The sequence below is a fragment of the Aegilops tauschii genome, chromosome 3, assembly GCF_002575655.3.
Source record: "Aegilops tauschii subsp. strangulata cultivar AL8/78 chromosome 3, Aet v6.0, whole genome shotgun sequence".
Lineage (NCBI taxonomy): Eukaryota > Viridiplantae > Streptophyta > Magnoliopsida > Poales > Poaceae > Aegilops > Aegilops tauschii.
In genome coordinates, this window is record NC_053037.3 from 188,791,460 (window position 1) to 188,814,286 (window position 22,827).

The following is a 22,827-nucleotide window of genomic DNA, read 5'->3' on the forward strand; positions in this document are numbered from 1 at the left end:
CACCTAGTTCCACATACCAACAAAAGAAAAAGTTCTTCTTTGATTTAAGACATTACTTCTGGGATGACCCATATCTTTATAAAGAAGGAGTAGATGGTGTTATCCGATGTTGTTACCTCAGCATGAACAGGAACAAATCCTACGAAAGTGTTATTCCGAGGCATACGGAGAACACCATGCTGGAGATAGAACCGCACATAAGGTATTACAATCTGGTTTTTATTAACCTACTCTCTTCAAGGATGCTCGTAAGTTTGTCCTTTCTTCTGATGAATGTCAAAGAATTAGTAATATTTATAGACGTCTAGAAATGCCTATGAATTATTTGTTTGTTTCGCAGAAAAACCATACCAAACGAAGTCCAAACATGATGAAACTTTACAGTGATTTTTTTGAATGAGAGAGACCCTAGAAGGTTCGGGGGGTGTCCAAAAGACCAACTAGAGAACAACAAGCTCACACGGCGAGCCCCCAGGGAGGCGCCACCTAAGCTTGTGGGACCCTCGTGGAGCCCCTGACCTTATTCCAGCGTTATGAACCCTAAAATCTAGAAACCCCAGGGCGAGACCCGAAACAATTTTATCGTCGCTGCAAGCCTCTATTCTTCTACGATCCCATCTAGAGGCCTCCGTCAGTACTCTGCCGGAGGGGGAATCGATCACGGAGGCCATCTTCATCAACCTTGCTGCGTCCATGATGATGTGTGAGTAGTTCGCACAGGACCTCATTCTAGATGTCTCTCTCTCTCTATGATCTTCAATACAATGATCTCTTCAGAGATCCATTTGATGTAATCTTTGCAGTGTGTTTGTTGGGATCCAATGTATTTTGGTTTTATGATCAGATTGTGCATTAAAAGTAATTGAGTCTTTTCTAAGATTTATTATGTGCGATTTTATAGCCTTGTATTTCTCTCCGATCTATCCGTCTAGTTTGGCCAATTAGATTGATTTATCTTCCCTGGGAGAGGTGCTTGGTAGTAGGTTCAATCTTGATGTGTCCTCATTCTGTGACAGGAGTGTTGGGGATCGTTGCAGAAATTAAAAAAATTCTACGCATCACCAAGATCAATCTATGGAGCTTACTAGCAATGAGAGGGGAGTGCATCTTCATACCTTTGAAGATCGCGATGCGGAAGCGTTGCAAGAACGCGGTCGGTGGAGTCGTACAAGAAGCGATTCAGATCGCAGCCGAATCCGATCTAAGCACCGAACAACGGTGCCTCCGCGTTCAACACACGTGCAGCCCGGTGACGTCTCCCGTGCCTTGATCCAGCAAGGAGAGAGGGAGAGGTTGGGGAAGACTCCGTCCAGTAGCAGCACGACGGCGTGGTGGTGGAGGAGCGTGGCACTCCAGCAGGGCTTCGCCAAGCACTGCAAGAGACGAGGAGGGAGAGGGGTAGGGCTGCGCCAAGAGAGAGGGAGACTCGTGTCTCTGGCAGCCCCAAAACCCCAGCTATATATATGTAACACCCTGAGAATCATGCTACAGTAACCCCCTGTGATTAAGCTAATCATATTGCTAAACAGGGCTAGATCACATTTGAACCACACCCTTGTCAAACTCCTAGTTCAAACTTCAATTAAATTTAAAAGTGGAAAATAAAAGTTTTCAAAAATTCAAACAAAAATGTTCAGTGGGTTCTAAATAATACACTGGTAATTATGGTGGAGAAATCACATTTTTATAAAATGTCTAAATACTTTTAAATGAAATAAAACAAAAAAGGAAATAAACAAATAAGAGAAAACAGAAAACAAAACAGTCAAAAGAAAAAAAAGAGCAGGCCTCCCCCCCCCCCACTGGACCCGCGGCCCAAACCCCCCCCCCCCCGGCCCAAGCTGGGCCGCCACCCGCGCCCCGGCCCAGCCCACCTTCCCCCGCGTCCCCTTCCTGTTCCCCCGACCGGGTCGGAACAGGGGAGCGTCGCCGCCGAACCCCCTCGCCGGCGGTGAACCCCGCGAGAGGATAAGGGCGCCAGCGGCCCCCCGCTCCCTCGGGCCTCTCTCCCACTCGCCCCCGCTCTCCCTCGGCCTCTGCGCCTTCTCCCCCGCCAGATCCCCCTCCCTCTCCCCTCCGTTCCCCTCTGCCCGAGCGCGCTCGCCGCCGTTCACCGTAGTTCCCGCGGCCACCGTGCCCAGATCGCCCCGACGACGTGCCCGAACGACTCCCCGCCGTCGACTACGCCGACTGCGCCATCGGGAACGAGCCGAGCGCCACTACATCGACCTCCCCGAGCTCGTCTTCCCCGCACGGCCGCCGTCGATCGTCGCCGACTCCGGCTACCCCGCGCCCTCCCCGAGCTCGCTGCCACTCCCTACGGCTCCGCTGTGAGCTCCTCTACCTCCCCCCCCCCTCTCCGCTAGCTCGCCCGCGCTCCCTAGCTTCTTCCCCGCGCGCGCCCGAATGCCACGCCGCGGAGCTCGCCGCCGGCGTGTCTCCGATGACCAAATGGTTACGGGCGTTGGCCCGCTAGCCCGACCGCACCATGCCGCACCCGCCTAGCTAGCTAGTTCGGCCATTCGCGCGCTCTAGCGTAGCTTCCGTCGGGCACCCGTAGCTCCTCGCCGCCGGCGAGCCCGTAGCGGTCGACCCCGTCCGTTCCAGCCCCTCCGACCACCGCCGTTGGACGCGCGACGTCGAGCCGCGTCGAACGCGCCCAGCCCCGCCCCCGCAAACCCACAGTGGGTGAAACCCGCGCCCCTCCCGCGCGCGCCGCCGTGCGTTTTGGTCGCCGGCGATACTCCGGCGCCGGCCGCCGACGTGGCACACCTGGGGCCACCCCTGGGTCACTGCCAGTGGCCCCCACGGGCCCAGTTGACTGGGTTGACCCAGTCAACTGCTGACTGGGCAGGCCCAGTCACTGACATGCGGGCCCCGCCGCAAAAATTAAAAAGAAAAGAAAAAGAAAATGTTTTATAAATAAAAATAATTAGTTTAATTAATCTCTCACTGACAGGTGGGCCCAGTAGTTAATTAGCTAAAAAACTAATTAGTTAATCCTCTGTTAACCCACTGTCTATGACAGGTGGGTCCCCCTTGTCAGTTTGACCAGTCAACCCGGACTGTTAACCGCTGACGTCACTCCTACGTCATGCTGACGTCATATCCCTTTTTCTGTTAATTAAATAATTCCAGAAATTCAAATAAACTTTGAAAATTCATATCTTTTAAACCGTAACTCGGATGAAAATGTTTTCTATATGAAAGTTGCTCAGAACGACGAGACGAATCCGAATACGCAGTCCGTTCGTCCACCACACCTCCCTAACCTATCGAACTAGCAACTTTCCCCCTCCGGTCCGTCTGTCCGAAAACGTGAAACATCGGGAATACCTCCCGGATGTTCCCCCCCTTCACCGGTACCACCTACTGTCGCGTTAGGGCACCCCTAGCACAGCTCACTGTCATGTCACGCATCGTCATGCTTATGTTTGCATTGTATTTACTGTTTCTTCCCCCTCTTCTCTCCGGTAGACTACGAGACCGACACTGCTGCTGCCCAGTTTGACTACGGAGTCGACGACCCCTCCTACTTGCCAGAGCAACCAGGCAAGCCCCCCCTTGATCACCAGATATCGCCTACTCTCCTCTATACTGCTTGCATTAGAGTAGTGTAGCATGTTACTGCTTTTCGATATCCTATTCTGATGCATAGCCTATCCTTGCTACTACTGTTGATACCTTTACCTGCAATCCTACATGCTTAGTATAGGATGCTAGATTTCCATCAGTGGCCCTACATTCTTGTCCGTCTGCTGTGCTACACTATCGGGCCGTGATCACCTGGGCGGTGATCGCGGGTATATACTTATATATTATATACATGACACATGTGATGACTAAAGTCGGGTCGGCTCGTAGGAGTACCCGCAAGTGGATCCTTGTGGCGGGGCGACAGGGCAGGTTGAGACCGCCTAGGTAAGAGGTGGGCCTGGCCCTGGTCGGCGTTCGCGGATACTTAACACGCTTAACGAGATCTTGGTATTTGATCTGAGTCTGGCCATTTGGTCTATACGCACTAGCCATCTACGCGGGAGTAGTTATGGGTATCCCGGCGTCGTGGTATCAGCCGAAGCCTTCGTGACGTCAGCGACTGAGTGGCGCGCGCCGTGTTGGACCGCTTTGACGTAACCGCCGTGATCGTGTGGGTTGCTAGGTCTGCTCGCGGCCGCGTTCGCAACGTGCAGGTGTGCATAGGGCGATGGGCCCAGACCCCTGCGCGCTTAGGATTAGACCGGCGTGCTGACCGCTCTGTTGTGCTTAGGTGGGGCTGCGACGCGTTGATCTTACGAGGCCGGGCATGACCCAGAAAAGTGTGTCCGGCCAATTGGGATCGAGCGTGTTGGGTTATGTGGTGCACCCCTGCAGGGAAGTTTATCTATTCGAATAGCCGTGTCCCTCGGTAAAAGGACGACCCGGAGTTGTACCTTGAGCTTATGACAACTAGAACTGGATACTGAATAAAATACACCCTTCCAAGTGCCAGATACAACCCGGTGATCGCTCTCTAACAGGGTGACGAGGAGGGGATCGCCGGGTAGGATTATGCTATGCGATGCTACTTGGAGGACTTCAATCTACTCTCTTCTACATGCTGCAAGATGGAGATGTCCAGAAGCTTAGTCTTCGACAGGACTAGCTATCCCCCTCTTATTCCGGCATTCTGCAGTTCAGTCCACTGATATGCCTCTTTACACATATACCCATGCATATGTAGTGTAGCTCCTTGCTTGCGAGTACTTTGGATGAGTACTCACGGTTGCTTTTCTCCCTCTTTTCCCCTTTCTATACCGGATTGTCGCAATCAGATGTCGGAGTTCAGGAGCCAGACGCCACCGTCGACGACGACTCCCACGGCACTGGAGGTGCCTACTACTACGTGCAGGCCGCTGACGACGACCAGGAGTAGTTAGGAGGTCCCAGGCATGAGGCCTTGCCTTTTTGATCGTTGCTACTTTTGTGCTAGCCTTCTTAAGGCAAACTTGTTTAACTTATATCTGTACTCAGATATTGTTGCTTCCGCTGACTCGTCTGTGATCGAGCACTTGTATTCGAGCCCTCGAGGCCCCTGGCTTGTATTATGATGCTTGTATGACTTAATTATGTTGTAGAGTTGTGTTGTGATATCTTCCCGTGAGTCCCTGACCTTGATCGTACACATTTGCGTGCATGATTAGTGTACGGTCAAATCGGGGGCGTCACAATATAGGGGAAGGGGAGGGGGTCGGCCCCCTAGATCCATCTAGAGGGGGGGCCCCCGGGGCGGCGGCCCCTCGGAGCGGCAGCGGCCCCCTTAGGGTTTCCAACTAGGGGGGCGCCCGCCCCCGGGGGGCAGCGGCCCCCTAGGGTTTCCAACCCTAGGCGCCTTGGGTCCCTTGGGGGGGCGCACCAGCCCACTAAGGGGCTGGTTCCCACCCAACTACAGCCCATTAGGTCCTTCGGGGCAGGTGGACCCTCCCGGTGGACCCCCTGAACCCCTTCGGTGGTCCCGGTACAATACCGATAAACCCCGAAACCTTTTCGGTGACTGAAACTGGACTCCCCATATATAAATCTTCACCTCCGGACCATTCCGGAACTCCTCGTGACGTCCGGGATCTCATCCGGGACTCCGAACAACATTCGGTAACCACGTACATCTATTCCCCTATAACCCTAGCGTCATCGAACCTTAAGTGTGTAGACCCTACGGGTTCGGGAACTATGCAGACATGACCGAGACATCTCTCCGGCCAATAACCAACAGCGGGATCTGGATACCCATGTTGGCTCGCACATGTTCCACGATGATCTCATCGGATGAACCACGATGTCAAGGATTCAATCAATCTCGTATACGATTCCCTTTGTCTATCGATATAGCACTTGCCCGAGATTCGATCGTCGGTATACCGATACCTTGTTCAATCTCGTTACGGCAAGTCACTTTACTCGTTCCGTAACACATCATCCCGTGACCAACCCCTTAGTCACATTGAGCTCATTGCGATGATGTCTTACCGAGTGGGCCCAGAGATACCTCTCCGTCATACGGAGTTACAAATCCCAGTCTCGATTCGTGCCAACCCAACAGACACTTTCGGGGATACCCGTAGTGTACCTTTATAGCCACCCAGTTACGTTGTGACATTTGGCACACCCAAAGTACCCATACGGTATCCTGGAGTTGCACAATCTCATGGTCTAAGGAAAAGATACTTGACATTAGAAAAGCTTTAGCAGACGAACTACACAATCTTGTGCTATGCTTAGGATTGGGTCTTGTCCATCACATCATTATCCTAATGATGTGATCCCGTTATCAATGACATCCTATGTCCATGGTTAGGAAACCGTAACCATCTATTGATCAACGAGCTAGTCAACTAGAGGCTCACTAGGGACATGTTGTGGTCTATGTATTCACACATGTATTACGATTTCCGGATAACACAATTATAGCATGAACAATAGACAATTATCATGAACAAGGAAATATAATAATAACCATTTTATTATTGCCTCTAGGGCATATTTCCAACAAGGAGGAGTAGCGAGGCACGCATTTGTATTGTTGCTACTAAGGGTAAAACGATGGATTTTAATCATATTGATTGATTCTACTTTGTTTACATTATGTCATCATGCTCCAAGCATTACTCTGTTTGTTATGAACTTAGTGACTTCAGGCATTATATTGTCGCATCGAACAATTTCGACTACATCAACACATGCCATGTCACAGCCCTAGAATTAACCTTGCCTGTCTTTGCATAAGCATCCATGCATCATGTTTAAACTTTTGTTAAACTTGAATTGGGGATTGATCAAACCCTAGCACCCCTCTGAAACACTAGGTTCAAATTTAAATGATTTCAATGAACCCAAAATGCCCTTCACAAAAGTTCATCATTTTTGAATTGGTCTAGAACCTCTGCCAAAAAATGGTGCACAATTTTCTAGGTCATTTCTAGATTTTTTGATTAAATCATAGTGTATTTCAATTTGAGCATTTAAATGCTATAATTATTTTAAATGCTCAACTAATTGTGAAACTAAATAAGGGTTGTTGGAAATAATTCTAACAGTGCCCACAAATTATTTCAGGATTTTACAAAATGCTTTAGTATTTTTACTAAAGCCAACACAATAGCAGAATATGGAAAACATTAACAAAGTTGGAAAAAGACAGACAGAGAGAGAGAGAGAGAAATCCCCACCCGGGCCTTCTTACCTGGCAGAAGAGGCCCAGCCCATCAGGGGCATCGTTGTCTTCTTCCTCTTGCCACGAGGAGAAGTAACCGTAGCCGCGCCACCACCTCCTTGCCTGGCTGTCCCTCCTCCCCCTGGACGCCTTCCGCGACACCACGCGACCCCTCCGGACCTTCTCATGCTCCCCGTGCTCCTCCCCCTCCTCTGCTCTCTGCCCGCATGTTCCCGAGCGGAGCTCGTCGCCGTCGTTCGTGATACGTCCATTTTGCATCATGTTTTCCTACTGTTATTTATAATGTTTTTAGGCATAATAATGCTTTATGGAGTAATTCTAATGCCTTTTCTCTCATAATATGCAAGGTTTACACAAAGAGGGAGAATACCGATAGCTGGAATTCTGGGCCTGAAAAAGCTACGTCAGAGTTACCTATTCTGCACATCTCCAAATGAGCTAAAAATATACGGAGAATTGTTTTGGAATATATAATAAATATTAGAGCAAATATCTACCAGAGGGGCCCACCAGGTGGGCACAACCCACCTGGGCGTGCCAGGGAGCCCAAGCGCGCCCCGGTGGGTTGTGCCCTCCTCAGCCCATCTTCGTGCCCGTCTTCTGGTATATAGGTCATTTTGACCTAGAAAAAAAATAAGGAAAGGACTTTCGGGACGAAGCGCCGCCGTCTCGAGGCGGAACTTGGGCAGGAGCACTTTTGCCCTCCAGCGGAGCGATTCCACCGGGAGAACTTCTCTTCAGGAGGGGGAAATCATCACCATCGTCATCACCAACAACTCTCCCATCTTTGGGAGGGCCACCTCCATCAACATCTTCAACAAAACCATCTTCTCTCAAACCCTAGTTCATCTCTTGTGTTCAATCTTTGTACCGGAACCTTAGATTGGTACTTCTGGGTGACTAGTAGTGTTGATTACATCTTGTAGTTGATAACTATATGGTTTATTTGGTGGAAGATTATATGTTCAGATCCATTATGCTATTTAACAGCCCTCTGATCTTGAGCATGATTATCATTTGTGAGTAGTTACTTTTGTTCTTGAGGTCACGGGAGAAATCATGTTGCAAGTAATCATGTGAACTTGATATGTGTTCGATATTTTGATGATATGTATGTTGTGATTCCCTTAGTGGTGTGATGTGAACGTCAACTACATGGCACTTCATCATGTTTGGGCCTAAGGGAATGCATTGTGGAGTAGTTATTAGATGACGGGTTGCTAGAGTGACAGAAGCTTAAACCCTAGTTTATGAGCTACTTCGTAAGGGGCCGATTTGGATCCAAAAGTTTAATGCTATGGTTAGATTTTATCTTAATACTTTTCTCGTAGTTGCGAATACTTGCGAGGGGGGTTAATCATAAGTAGGAGGTTTGTTCAAGTCAGAACAACACCTAAGCACCGGTCCACCCACATATCAAATTATCAAAGTAGCGAACACGAATCGAACCAATATGGTGATATTATGAAATTCCCGGGTACCCTCAAGAATGCTTTGCTTATCATAAGAGACCGTTTTGGCCTGTCCTTTGCCACAAAAGGATTGGGCTACATTGCTGCACTTTATCTACTGTCACCGTTACTTGCTTGTTACAAATTATCTTGCTATCAAACTACTTGTTACAGACTATTTCAGTGCTTGCAGAAAATACCTTGCTGAAAACCACTTGTCATTTCCTTCTACTCCTCGTTGGGTTCGATACTCTTACTTATCGAAAGGACTACGATTGATCCACTATAGTTGTGGGTCATCAGTCTGCCGTCCGCATGTCCACCGGCCACCCTACCCTTCTTCATACTGTTCAACAGCTCTGCCGCGACGCCCTCTTCCTCATCGCCGAGCCATGCGACGCCGGGAGCCCCGTGCCGTCGTCCTCGCCTTCGTCTTCTTCTACGCGATCCGACGACAACCGCCGACGATTCAACATTGTCCGGCCTCCCTTGAGCTCGCTGATCCCTTCGTTTGCCTCGTTGTGAGCTCCCGCATTGTTTCCCCCTTCTCCCTGGTCACGCTCGCCCTCTAACCATCGATGCCATCATGGCCGAGAGCTCAGCGCCGCCGCGCTCGTCACCGCCATCATTACAGCTAGCAAAGTTCTTGTCGGGGCACTCCAACATGCTCAGCACGCTTCCAGCCACCGGCAGAACCCACTAGCTCGCTCGGAGGTTCAACGTAGTGTTGTAGTCGTTGTTGCCGAACTCTGGCCGCCGCATACCTTGTCGCCGGGCTCGACTCCGGCCACCCCGTGCCCTCCCATTGACTCCCCTGGATGCGCCCGGGCACGGGCTACCTCCTGGTGCCCTCGGCGCGTCGATCCGTCGCCTCTCGCGCAACTCCGAAGGACCCGCCGTCGGCTGTGGTCATCGCCGGTTAATCTCTGGCCGGCTGACGTGGCCTAATTAGTTTAGGCACTAATGACCCCCCAGTCACTGACAGTTGGCCCCAGGCCCCTATTAGTTATAGTTAAGATTAGTTTTAACCTTAATTAACCCCTGAGACACTGACTGATGGGTCCCACGCGTTAGGTTTGACCCTAGCCCGCCCAGTTGACCGGCTGACGTCACCCTGACGCATTGCTGACGTAGTAATACATTTTCTGGATTTAGTTTAATCTTAAATAGCCAGGAAATTCCAGAAAATAGTACAAACTTCAAAAAACCATATTAAATCAACCGTAGATCAGATGATAATAATTTATAAAAATTATCAGAAAAATATGAAGAATCTATTTATGGCATTTTCATGCATGTTTGAACAACTTAAAGCTTCTGCATATGACAATTTGAATAAAGGACATTTGAAATGTCTTTTATGGAGTTTGAATTTGAGTCTTGTGCTCAAATCAACTTCATTTAAATTGTTGCTAGTTGCACTAGCCCAAATCACAGCATATTGCCATGTCATGATCATGCATCAAATTGTTGCATTGCATTGATTGTGTTCCCTCTTGTGTGCCGGTGTTTGTTCCCTCTCGATAGACGGTTTCCGATGTTGAGATCGATGTCACTGATGAAGACACAATGCCATCTTTAGAAGTGCCAGGCAAGCAAACCTCCTTTGAGCATTCTGATACAATCCCACTCCAGGGGCAGGCCCAGTTCAATTCAAGGGTATTCAGTTGAATATCCATTCTATTTGGCAAAAAACTTTATATATATGTAGTGTATTTCATCTGTACGCAGGGGAAACGAAATAGATGCAGGAAATAAAGGGCGGCTAAGGATTTCAACCCGAAAACAAAGACTAGACCACTTCTCTATATGGTCTCCTCACCACCTCGACATGGCCCAAGTGGCCCAAATCACTGCAGCAAGACGCAGGGCCTGCACACGCTTCGCTAAAAAGGCAGCACAAGACGAACCGGCGCCTCCAAATTCTGTTCGCACTTGTGGAGTCATGGGTAGGATATGGTGGCAGGGCTGATCGTCATCCCCTGAACGCACGCGTGCACGGCGGCACAGGCAGGCGGGCGGCGTCGACGCAAGCATCTGACGGCATCCACCCCTCAACCCTCACAGTTTGCTCCATCTCGACAATTGGTGGCATCACCGCATCGAAGGTTCTAGGTTTCCAACAAAGCCACAAGTTCAGTTTCTTAACATATTAATTGCCAAACTGTTAAAATTTGGATCTGCAGGTGTCAGCGCGTCGTCTTGTTCTTATGTTGTCCAACATTGACTTACAACAGTTATTTAACTTGGTTAGTTGGATTCCTATTTTAGTATTTTAAAATTAGAAACTTGTTTGCAATGAAGGATGAATTGCTTAGACATGACGATTTTGCAATTTTACACATGAATTACAATGTGGGAATGTCTATAAATTGGGGAATTATTACAATGAGCATTTTTTATAAAAATGATTTCTCATATAGTTTGTAATCTTTTTTCTATTTCGTATCTTTTGTACTCCTATATCTTAAGATGTTCTCACTTTGATATGTTGACTAATTAGTCTTTCTATCTGTTGAACAATTTCAAAGCATGACCAATTTTACGATTCTATGATATTATGTGTATAATATATAGTTAGTATAACATGGTGCTATCATCAATTATACACACCAAAAACAAGGATTTATAGGCTTTAAAATAGCCATTGAAATTTTGAATACACTCCCTATAAATCCTGGGCCCACACATGTCCCACTCTCTCGCTCTTGCTCTCTTTTACTGCATTAGGACAACAACGATTCAACTGTTACATGTTGCGGTAGTTGAACCCATTCCTCTCCATGACCTGTCTTTGCCACAATAAATAGTTGAAACCCACTAGCATGAGTAGGAGTTGTTTGAGCCATGATGTGCCTACTCATTCATGCTTGCTTATTATGCCTGTTATGCTTAGAGTTGTGTTAGGTCTGATTCATCTGGGATGGATGGGAATGGTGGTGAACATGTCCTACTGTTGAGAGCTAAGTGTGTGAACACGATTTGTTAAGGTAGCGATGAGAGGCCATGTAGGAGTACACGGTGGGTCGTCTCATGAAACCTTCTTCGGGAACCGAGTTCTGTGTTTATGATCCAAGATAGTTACTACCACATATTGGAATGCTTAAGTGCTCCTCTCGACTTATTAATCACCTTGATCTCTGTCCAGGAGTTGCAACTAGTTTCTGGTGTTTGTAGGATATGTGTTGGAGGCCGTGCGTAGCGCTGACCCTAGGGCTGGGCTATGATGTGGTAGATACACCGTGGCCTGGTGTACCGAGGCACCCGTTTGGTGGGCTTGGGAACCCTGGACACATCGTTTGGGGCCGTAGTGGAAACCTCGGCCGGACTTCCTTGCGGATGGAACTCAAATAGGCGATAAACATGTACTAGAGACTTGTGTGGTTAGTCAGGTCGTGGCCGACACCCTCGCTGGGCTTCCGCTTGAAGGTTGCCAAGTACATGTCATGTAAACGGCGATAAGTGGTGAGTGCGTGTGTGAAGAAGTACACCCCTGCAGGGTTAATGATCTATTCGAATAGCCGCGTCCTCGTATATGGACTACTTGGAAAGCTTATGTGGTTCATAGACAACTGGAAGTGGATACTCTAAAATGCGCAAGATAAGTGTGAGTGCTATGGATGACCTTCTCGTAGGGAGATGGGAGCAGATCCATAGTGGTGTATTGATATGGTGAATATGTGGACTCGTGTGCGCTTTCTCACCTTAAAGACAATGCTCGTAATTGTAGTTCAGGGTAGCCATTGAGTCAAAGCTGGCTTGCTGCAGTTAAACTTCACCACCCCTCTTGTTGATACTGATGCATATGTAGCTAGTTCTGATGTAAGTCCTGCTCAGTACATTTGTACTCATGTTTGCTTAATTTATGTTTTGCAGAGAGACTTCAGTCTCACTAGTAGTTTCACGTGGGCTTTGACAATTAGCTTGGGAATCCCAGACAGAGGTCTGGTTCCTATGGAGGGTCTTGTAGATAGAAAGGCTTCCTAGCCTTCTTTCTTTCCAACTATGTGTACTCAGACAGGTTTAGCTTCCGCATGTGCTTGTTGCTTGTATGACTTTGTATGTTGGATCATGAGACCCATGTTTGTAATATCATACTATGTATGGCTCTTCAAAGCCTTTCAAATAAATACTTTGAGCCGTAGAGTTTTGTTGTGATGCCATGTTGTATTTACACATATCGAGCATATTGTGTGTATGTTATTGAAATGATTGGTATGTGTGGGGTCCGACACCTAGTTGTTTATTCTTGGTAGCCTTCCTTATGGGGAAATGTCTCCTAGTGCTTCCACCGGAACACATGGATTGATCGACATGTGTCCTTCTTTGCTCCTGTGTCTGTCCCTATGGGGAAATGTCACCCGGTGTTTTACTGGAGTCCTTGTAGCTTGCTACAACTCGGTTACACTCGCTGCTGACCGACACGTGCATTGCTGGGTCATGTATGCCTGTCCCTGTAAGTTTGTACCACCTTGGGTTTACGACTAGTCATGTCGTCCCGGGTTCTCTGTCATATGGATGCTAGTGGCACAATCATATACGTGAGCCAAAAGGCGCAAACGGTCCCGGCCTAGGTAAGGCCGCAGCCATGGGAATACCGTACGTGAGGATGCAAAGTGATATGATGTGTTACATGCTAGATCGGTGTGACTTAGGATCGGGGTCCCGACATGCCAGCACAAGCAACACGAAACCGGATGAACACACCACCACAATGCCAGCCTGAACAAACAGAGAAATAACATCCCAACGACCCCCTAACCAGCCGCCAAGTACACACCAAAACTGCCCGACAAACTGGTCTTGGAAATCAACGAACCTCCACCAACCCAACAACATCGCACGAGGGGTACCCAGCATAATCCAACCCAACGTAGGCCAGCAAACAAACAAGTCGTGGCAATGGGCACTCCGACCAATGAAAAAAGGGACCAAAAAGCAATGACCCTTTGCTAACCCGGCACAATCACACGAGAGGTGCTCGGTAAGAAGCGAACGTCGCTGACACGCCGGCCCGACTTCACGTGGCACACGCAGACTAGCACGTCAGGAGATGAACGCTGCTACACGCCGAGCCAGCCTCACCCGACGCACGTGGGGCGCTACAAAAACCACCACAAGGAGGCGGCCCCACGCGCGCCTGCCCATGTGTCATGGACCCCTGCGAAAAATAGATAGGGTGCGGGTGCTAGTGGGGATCGGACGACAAGGAGCATGACAGGGAAGCATCAGTGCGAGACCCGTGTCAAACAGACAGCGCGAACGGCACTCCCAGCGAGGATGCCCCAAGGGACAGATACTCTAACATCCTTTATAGATAAGGATGGCACCCGCCGGGTTTAGGTACGGGTGGAGCCATCCCATACCCTTACCCGCCACTTATGAGTTTACCCATCACTTATACCCATACCCGTCAATGAGTATAAAATTTCCACATACTCGCCACCTGATAGGGTAAAAGGGTGCCGTGGGTAAAAATACCCACGTTTACAAAGCATCAATCGAAGCGACACACGGTCACAAAACAAAATATAACACATCGTAATAACAATACTTACTTATAGTAAAAAAAACAACACTTCCTCATTAATAACAACACAAAGTCATATATTTTAATTTCACAAACTCACATGAAGTTGTAGAGGTAATTTGTTCGCACTAGTCAGATTTTATACGGGTATATGGGTATGAGGGTACGTATTATATGATCCCATACTCGTACCCGCTCTACCTGATGGTTTTAAGATTTCCCCATTTATACACCCATGAGTAATTTTTTGTTCTACTTCTTTACCCTAGCCTAATAGGGCTTTACCCGCGGGTGCATGTGTAATGGGTACCTATTGTCATCCATATTTATTTATAGAAGTATATAATGGGCCTACATGGGAAGTAATGGATGATTGCCAAGTGGACAAATACGTGGAAAAGGAAGTTGGGAAAAAGGCGCAAAAAACGAACAACAGTAGATTGTCCCCCGCCCTACCCGAGCCCCACCGCACCAACACCGCGGCAGCGAGCCCCTTTCGCCCGCTTCCCACTCCACGCCTCCTTCCCCCCTCCCAGATCTCCCCACCACACGGCCGCGCGCACCGGAGAAACGTAGCGAGACGGCTGCGAGTGGTAAAACAGCAAAAGGGGAGAGGCCACCGCAGCTCGCGTACCGGCGGTGGGTGGGTGGCGGCGTCCGTCACGCGTCGGCGTATCAGGTGATGGACGCTGGCGGCGGGGGCTTAGGCGGGTTCCAGTGGACCGCGGAGGAGGCTTCGACGATCGGGGGCATCGCGACGGTGTCGCTGCTGCACTCCTTCATCCCCACGCACTGGCTCCCCTTCTCCATCGTCGGGCGCGCCCAGCGCTGGCCGCTCTCCCGCACCCTCCTCGTCAGTCAGTACCCACCCCGCCACCCACCTCGCCCATTTTCTTCTGTTGCCACTCTTTCTGTGTACTGATCACCGCTCCAAGATCTAGAGCATAGGGGCGATACCTGGTTAGGGTTTACTTATCGCAGGGAAAGGGGGGCTATTACCTCTCGGTGGCTGAATTGGATTAGATCGTTCTAGCATAATGAAATGCTGGAGTTGTGGCAGGGGCGGACCCAAGTGGACCCCAAGTCTGAAAAATCTCAAGAGAATTCATTCGTATTTTCAGAGGAAAAATAGTAAGAGTTTCAAATTCATGCAAGAAGCGCCCCCATTCTTATAGTTTGCCTCCACTAAAAAAATCTGGGTCCACCCCTGAGTTGTGCTGCGGTGGTAGTGCCGTAGCGGTACCTGCAGCAATGCGTGCAACATTGAGACCTGAGAGCACTGTCTGAACACTCTGGGGCATTCTGATGGCTTCCGGGCGACGTTGCATTTTCATGCTTCCGCCACTCCCTCCATATGGCTGTGTGAACGATTTCGTCTTATTAGAACACTACAGTAATTGACATCTGTATTGATGATAACTGTTGGATATGTCGCTTTCCATTCACCATCTAGTTCTCCCAAAATTCTGAGTTGTTGGGGAAAGGTTGGATAATCTACTCATACTCTGATATGATGCTGGGCATAGGCCGGGACTGTTATCCATTTAATTAACGGGGTTCCCCTTTCGTTATTCAGGAAATTCCGAATTTTAGTGAAGGTTTTGTCATGTTTTTGTTCAGCGAGGGCTGTTATAACTTCCTTAATCCTTCATATGGGAGGTATTTGAGCCATGTGCGTTGGTTTAGAGTTTCTCACCTTCACATTCACGGCTGTTTGATACTGATAGCCACAGAGACATGACGAGATTAGTGTACATTATAGTAATGCCATTTTTCTTTTGGCAATAGAAGTGCACCCAGAAACCATGGCAGAGCTGGCTCAGTCTACAAGCTGCTTCGAATGAATTGAATTTTGCATAAGTATTTTGACCATATTGGACAGCATGAAACTTGATGTAGGCACTATACCTGTGTCATTAATCTTTATTGGAGCCATATGATAGTTGTAGATTGGGATATTGATGAATGGTATATTTTTCAGAAGAATATCCATTCAAAATTGATCTTGCATTTCCAATTTGACTATGTACTGATATATGGTCCATTATCAGATGTACACGGATATATTCTATTTACACGTATAGATTCCATTACTGTTTACATTAGTCAAGTTGATTGATAATTAGCCTGGGAGTTTCTCTTACGTACCCTTCTTTTTACTTTATGCTATTGCCTATTTGCATGTGCATTGTAAAAACCTCCATTCATTTATCTTGCATGAATGTTGCAGTCATGAGTTAGGATAAAATTAGAGGTAGTCATGAACTACCAAAACACAATCTCCTGAGTTTTTTTCCCTCTGTATATCTGGACTAGACTATTTATTTCATTTTTTTAATTATCATCATCCTGTATGTTGTTGTCTGTGCCTGCAAATCGTAAGTGCATGGGCTATGAATATGGTTACCAATGTTCTAAATGCTTGTAAATTGGGCTTTTGCTCCTTGGATAGTTCCCTGTCTTTGACTTCAAAATTATGTTCTTCACTTTTCTCAGGGCAGGGATACTTGTTAATTAGGTTACCTGTATTTTTTGATATATTGTTATACCTTGTTTTCTGTGTAAATTAGTGATGGTAGCATGATAATTTGTCATTTGGCAAGGATTTCTTCTCTTCCACATGTATCATTATTAGTAAAATATTCCCAACTTTTGCAGCTGCATTTGGAGCAGTCCTTCATGTTGTATCAACCGCTCTTCTCGGGATAACTGCAGTTACTATGGCAAATACTATAGCAGGCGAGGAAACAGTGCATAAACTTGCCTCGCTGTTGCTAATATTTCTTGGAGCAGGTTACATTCTGTTGTTTGCGTTAGGAAAAGGTGGTCATAGCCATGCCCATAATCATCCAATGGAGAAGATGGCAGTCGCTGGTCTTGTACTTGTACCAGCATTATCACCCTGTGCAACTACTCTTCCAGTGTTTCTTGCTGTTGGCAACTCATCCTCGATGATGATTCTTGCGATCATTGTACTTCTCTTCAGGTCCCCCCCCCCCCCCCCCCCAACCGCACTGTTTTAAGTTGTTTTGGCTTGTCAACACGAGGCATTTAAAATGTGGTATTTTATGCTTGCGCTAAAATAATGTTGCTTAGTTCAAGATATTTTTTGTTGGACTAGTCACCTAACCCCTAGTTATACAGAGAGCTTGTTGGGCCAAAAAGGAAGAAGATATAAGGATAGTCATTTCAGTATTGCTGTACGTAGTGTTGAAGTAGAAATGGAGAACCTCATTATTTCCATATGCAAGCCTTCCTTTTGAGACATCTCTCTTCGCGCTCATCAACCAATTTGTTCTTATTAGATAAGGCTTCTGCTTGTCACTCGTCAGTGGTTTAGGATTTGAGGGACATTCAAAATAAGCTGATCATAGCATATTCCGTTCGGAAGCTTTATGCAGTTGATGTGAAATGTTTCCAGACACTACACCTCTTATGCTTATGCGTGGTGTTTGGATAGTTATAGTATAGCTCATTAGGGCAGCTGGACCTACAATTAAAATGTGCATTGAATTTGGCTGTGTAGATCAGATCTGACGGTCACAAACGGCCAGTTTTTTTTTTTTGAGGGGCTCACAAATGGCCAGATAAGCAAAATGGATGGCCACGAATGAGAGCACTCGAAAGGGCAGGGATTAGGTGCAGTTTTACTGTCCTAAATTTAAGCCTCCACCAATGTGCTGAATAAGATCAGTAGTCTAAAACTTAAAGATAGTAGCTCTGAAGCTTTGGCTGTCATAGGCATGGAACCAAATGCTCCATCTTAATGGGATGCAGACCAACTTATATGGCTGTCAATCATGAGCATGGTTTGAACTTTCAATATTCTCCGGGGCGCTTTGTGTTGAATCAACTACGCATATGTGTTGAATCAACTACGCATATGGAGTATTATAGATGCATACTATCGATTTATTTTACTTTTGCATTACAACCTAACTTGTGTTCTTTAATGCCTGCAGTACCATCACGGTGATGACGTCCCTGGTGGCTCTCTCATTTTATGGTGCTAGCCAGATCAAGTTTCACTGGGTGGAACGCTATGACAAGGTCCTAGTTGGCTCAGTACTGTGCCTTGTTGGGGTTCTGACATATGTGTTCCATCACCACGATGGTGACGAGCATTCTCTCCATGCACACGTGCACAGGAAACTTGTGGGTCCTTAGAGGAATCTACATAGTTACTCCCAAAGTTCACTGTGAAACAGATTCTGTTGTCCTCTAACCTTTGTACGTTATGCTGTATAAGATCTGATTATCAATTTATCTGTTGGGAATCTACCCGCCTATGGGTTTCCTAGGAATACAGACAGACCAGGTGAATGCCATGGATCTTTGTTTGCGCTGATGCAGTTTAACTGGAATAGTGGGCTTTCAACTTGAGGCATTGTTTCTGATCTAATTAAAATTTATGGATTTTTTGCTCTACATCAGCGGTACAAACTTGGATGCATGCCTGAACTGCTGAAGCTGGCAAATTTGACAATTTTGACCCGGAAACGAAATAAATTCACAGAATGAACTGGGTGCGAAACTATTTCACACCCCTAACCCTTTTGTGTAGCGCCCGCCACGCCGGCGCCACACCCTACGGTGCAGCGCCTAGCTCCGGGGTGTTGCACCTCTGTCCACCGTGGCAGCCCACGGGCCCGCACCCAGCAGTGCAACGCCTCCGAGCTAGGCGCTGCACCTGTGATGTGCAGCGCCTAGCCGCTAGGCGCTACACGTGTAATGTGCAGCGCCTAGCTGCTAGGCGCTGCACTGTGACTTATATGCAAATGCGCCAGCCCTCTCCTCCCCCACCCTCCCCATTGGCAGTTACAGAAAAACAGGGTGGCGGCCATCTGCACTCCCCCTCTCAATCCCCTCTCCCAAATCCTTCTGATCCGACGATTTGGTCCGTGCATTTGTTCACCAATCCATCATAGAAGGTACTCTCCTCCGATCCCCTTCTTTCTATCCATAGAAAATATTATATTTTGAAGATTTGGGGAACCCTTGTTTGAATCTTGCATGTATTAGATTTGGGCAACTTTTGTTTGAATCTTGCATATATTAGATTTGGGGAACCCTTGTTAGATTAGAATGTGGTTTGGATAGATAGGTTGACATGTTATTTATATAGTTTGGATACATAGATTGACATGTTATTTCTATGGAGAAGTAGATTGACATGTTATTTGTATGGAGAAGTAGATTGACATGTTATTTGTATGGAGAAGTAGATTGACATGTTATAGTTTGGATACATAGATTGACATGTTATTTGTATGGAGAAGTAGATTGACATGTTATTTCTATGGAGAAGTAGATTGACATGTTATAGTTTGGATACATAGATTGACATGTTATTTGTATGAAGTAGGCCCAAGTAGGGGGAGCACCATATGCTTTGGACCTTGCATGTAGTAGGCCTACTTTAGTTTTTTTGAATTGAAAAGATAATCGTGTTGACAAGAATGCTTTGTTGAAATTGTTGGGATGGTTTGGCTTCTCGATGATCATTGGGACAAACAACACCGGTCGTACGCTATGTCGGTGGAGCAGCGGGTAATACTGAAAGTGGCCGGTGTTATGAATTTCGTATGTTTTTTCAAACACATATGCCCCATATGTAATGTTATGATTTGTTTGTTTGTAGGAGCTTGCACCTCTGAAGCTTCGGTCTCACGGGATCAGCCTTGGAGGGATGAGCTATGATGGGCGGTACACACCTTATGTTAGGGAGGCAGGACTTCTCCCTTTCATTGAGTTGGTCCGCCGGTCGACGCCACCCAACAATGCTGCAGCACTCACCGCGCTTATTGATCATTGGAGGCCGGAGACACACACTTTCCATCTTCGGACCGGGGAGATGACCGTGACGCTGCAGGATATCGCTATGATCACCGGTCTTCCTATTGATGGCAATCCTTTATGTATGAACACCGATTCTGAAGGGTGGCGCGCGCAGATGCTTGCCCTTATCGGTATGGTTCCTCCGGAGCCTCGGGAGCCAGAAAGGGAAGATAAGAAGAAGGAAAGAGTCGCAGCGGGCGCTACTTTCACGTGGATATCATCGAACTTCGCTCATTGCCCCGATGATGCTAATGAGGACATGGTGAAGACTTATGCTCGTGTCTACATGTGGTACGTGATATCGAGGACAATGTTTGCTGATGGCACAGGCAAGAATGCTCCATGGATGTGGCTGAAGGCGTTGACCGTCTTCGATAGCAAATGGAGTTGGGGTTCGGCGACACTAGCTTACTTGTATCGACAGGTATGAAGTTGTTTCCTTTTCACTTCATTGATACATTATCAATGCGCTCTTGCGGCAAATTTGACCATGTTCTTTTTTATGTGCAGTTGGACGATGCCAGTTGTAGGCACACTGGAGGTATTGGTGGTTGTCTGCTCGCACTTTCCATATGGAGCTGGGAGCGTTTGCCGGTTGGACGACCTAAGACCATGAAGTACGAGGATTGGGACGATAAAGACGACCCACTACGGCTCCCCACTTGGGCTTACAAGTGGGATGTGTTAAATGAGACGACGGATGATCCCTCTGTAATGTACAAGTTGTACAAGAGCGAGCTGGACGCGATCACGCCTGAGCAGGTGAACCGACCTTGCATAAGTGATTATCATGCTTGTATCTTCACTCGATATCAATTTTGCATTCAATCCCATTTTGCAGGTGGAATGGGAGCCGTATGGAAAAGGAGAGAGTTTTGGTAACCCTATAGAGTTCAGGCTTAATCCGATGTGCATTAGGGATAGGGATCTCTGGCATATGCGGTGCCCACTGATATGCAACTGGGCGGTTGAGTTTCACCTGCCACATCGGGTGTTCCGCCAGTTTGGTTTGTTCCAGCCACACCCGCCGGAGTGGGAGGACACAGACAAGTTGCTACACGCGTAAGATATAATTAACCTTGAGCACTTAGCAGCTTCTCGACGGTTTCGATGATGCTAATATTCTGTTTCTAACTTGCAGGTTGGATAGGAAAAAGCAGCGGAAGATCAAGGATTGGGCCAGCCATCACAGGAAGTATGTCGTGCAGTTCGCTCTTAGTGTGGAGCAAGCAAGGGCTGGAAAACGAGCCCAGCTTCGTGAGCACTGCCCGATCGCGTTCAACAACTATCTCGCATGGTTTCTTGCAAGTACCCGCGTGGAGGTATGCCAGCCGGCGTATGCTGAGGAGATTCTGGAAGAACCCACCGTTTTTGATGTGGTAGCCCAGCACCAGTACAACACATTAGTCAGGAAAGGCAACTCGGTGATCCCTTCAGCTCCAATGATGAACTTTGTGGTTAGCCCTTTTTGCTTTTCCATTCGCACTTTTCACATCTTCGCTTGCCTAACACTTTGATACCGTTTCTGTTTATAGCGTGCCTAGATCAAGAAAGCAGCTGACGAGACCGAGACTATTCTGGAAACAACCCCGGCTGGCAAAAGCGATGGGGAAGGTGCACTTCGAGAATTCATTAAGGTTCACATCTCCTTCAAACTAGCACTTAACATTTGTTGGTACATTCCATGTCTCATTCACTTGTACATGTTGCAGCGCCAGGGCCAAAAGTTAAGGCGGCTATCAAACCTTTTCGGTTGTCGTGACCCCGAGTATGTATCACCAGAACGGTCTAGGTCGGCGACACCATCAGATCCCGCTTCGGGGCAGAGCCATGGTGAACCTTTCCAGGATGAGGATGTGGGTGTGGTCACCCAAGAGGTATGTCATGACGATATATATCCATTTGTTGATGCATTGCTAACTATATCCTCACACACGGTCTTTCCATATCTTTTGTTGATGCATAGGTTGCTGATGATATGACCTTGGGGACGTACCGGGCTCGGTCTGCATACGAGTTGAAGCCTAGGAGGGGAATCAACAAGTACACACCTGAAGACTTCACCCAAAGAGGCAAAAGGACGGTCGGCACCTCGCGGATGGCGGCTTTGGATGACTATTTGGATGACGATGTCGAACCGGAGGCGGAGCCGGAGCCGGAGCGGGTTCCTCTTCCTAGGAAGGTGAAGAAGATAAGCGTCAAGAGGGGGGAGGACCTAGCAAGCGTGGAAAGCACTAGTCATCTTAGTTTTTTTATAATGTTGAACTTCGAGTGCGATTTGTTATGTCGTTGAACTTGGAGTGGTCGTACCTTTTATGTCGTTGAACTTGGAGTGGTGGTAGCTCTATGGTAAACTGGAACTTATTGTGATGGTCCTTTCTATGAAATGATGTCTTTTGTGAACCCTTTGTTTGTTATACTAATTGTTATACTTGGAGAAATGATGTCGTACCTGAATGTTTGTTATACTAGTTGTTCAACTGTGGCTGAAAAAGACCCAGTAGAGGGGGGGAGGAGGCACAGTAGGTAGGCCTCAAGTTTCAGGCAAAAAAATTGCTAAGTGTTTGTGCAGCGCCTAGCACGGAGGCGCCACACTCTACAGTGCAACGCCTGCGAGCTAGGCGTTGCACTGTAGAGTGCGGCGCCTCCGTGCTAGGCGCTGCATATGTCTGTAACTAGCCAAACTTCTGTTGCTTTCTGGATAGCTACAGACATATGCAGCGCCTAGCTTGGAGGCGCCGCACTCTACAGTGCAACGCCTAGCGCGCAGGCGCTGCACTATAGAGTGTGGCGCCTCTGTG

At 47.7% G+C, this 22,827-nt stretch overlaps 2 protein-coding genes across 2 annotated transcripts; both read left to right on the top strand.

The window, feature by feature from the left end:
• The first annotated feature begins 14,658 nt into the window (after positions 1 to 14,658).
• On the top strand, positions 14,659 to 18,546 carry LOC109778331 (uncharacterized). The gene is made up of 3 exons (XM_020336884.4): positions 14,659 to 15,045; positions 16,847 to 17,174; positions 18,151 to 18,546. Exons 1-3 carry the CDS (start codon positions 14,871 to 14,873, stop codon positions 18,353 to 18,355), a joined length of 708 nt encoding a protein of 235 aa, XP_020192473.2. The 5' UTR covers positions 14,659 to 14,870; the 3' UTR covers positions 18,356 to 18,546.
• A 1,127-nt stretch (positions 18,547 to 19,673) lies between these two features.
• On the top strand, positions 19,674 to 21,570 carry LOC141042835 (serine/threonine-protein phosphatase 7 long form homolog). The gene is made up of 6 exons (XM_073511730.1): positions 19,674 to 19,738; positions 19,830 to 20,450; positions 20,537 to 20,788; positions 20,868 to 21,088; positions 21,168 to 21,483; positions 21,562 to 21,570. The coding sequence occupies exons 1-6, from the start codon at positions 19,721 to 19,723 to the stop codon at positions 21,568 to 21,570; spliced, it is 1,437 nt and encodes a 478-aa protein (XP_073367831.1). The 5' UTR covers positions 19,674 to 19,720.
• Positions 21,571 to 22,827: the final 1,257 nt, after the last annotated feature.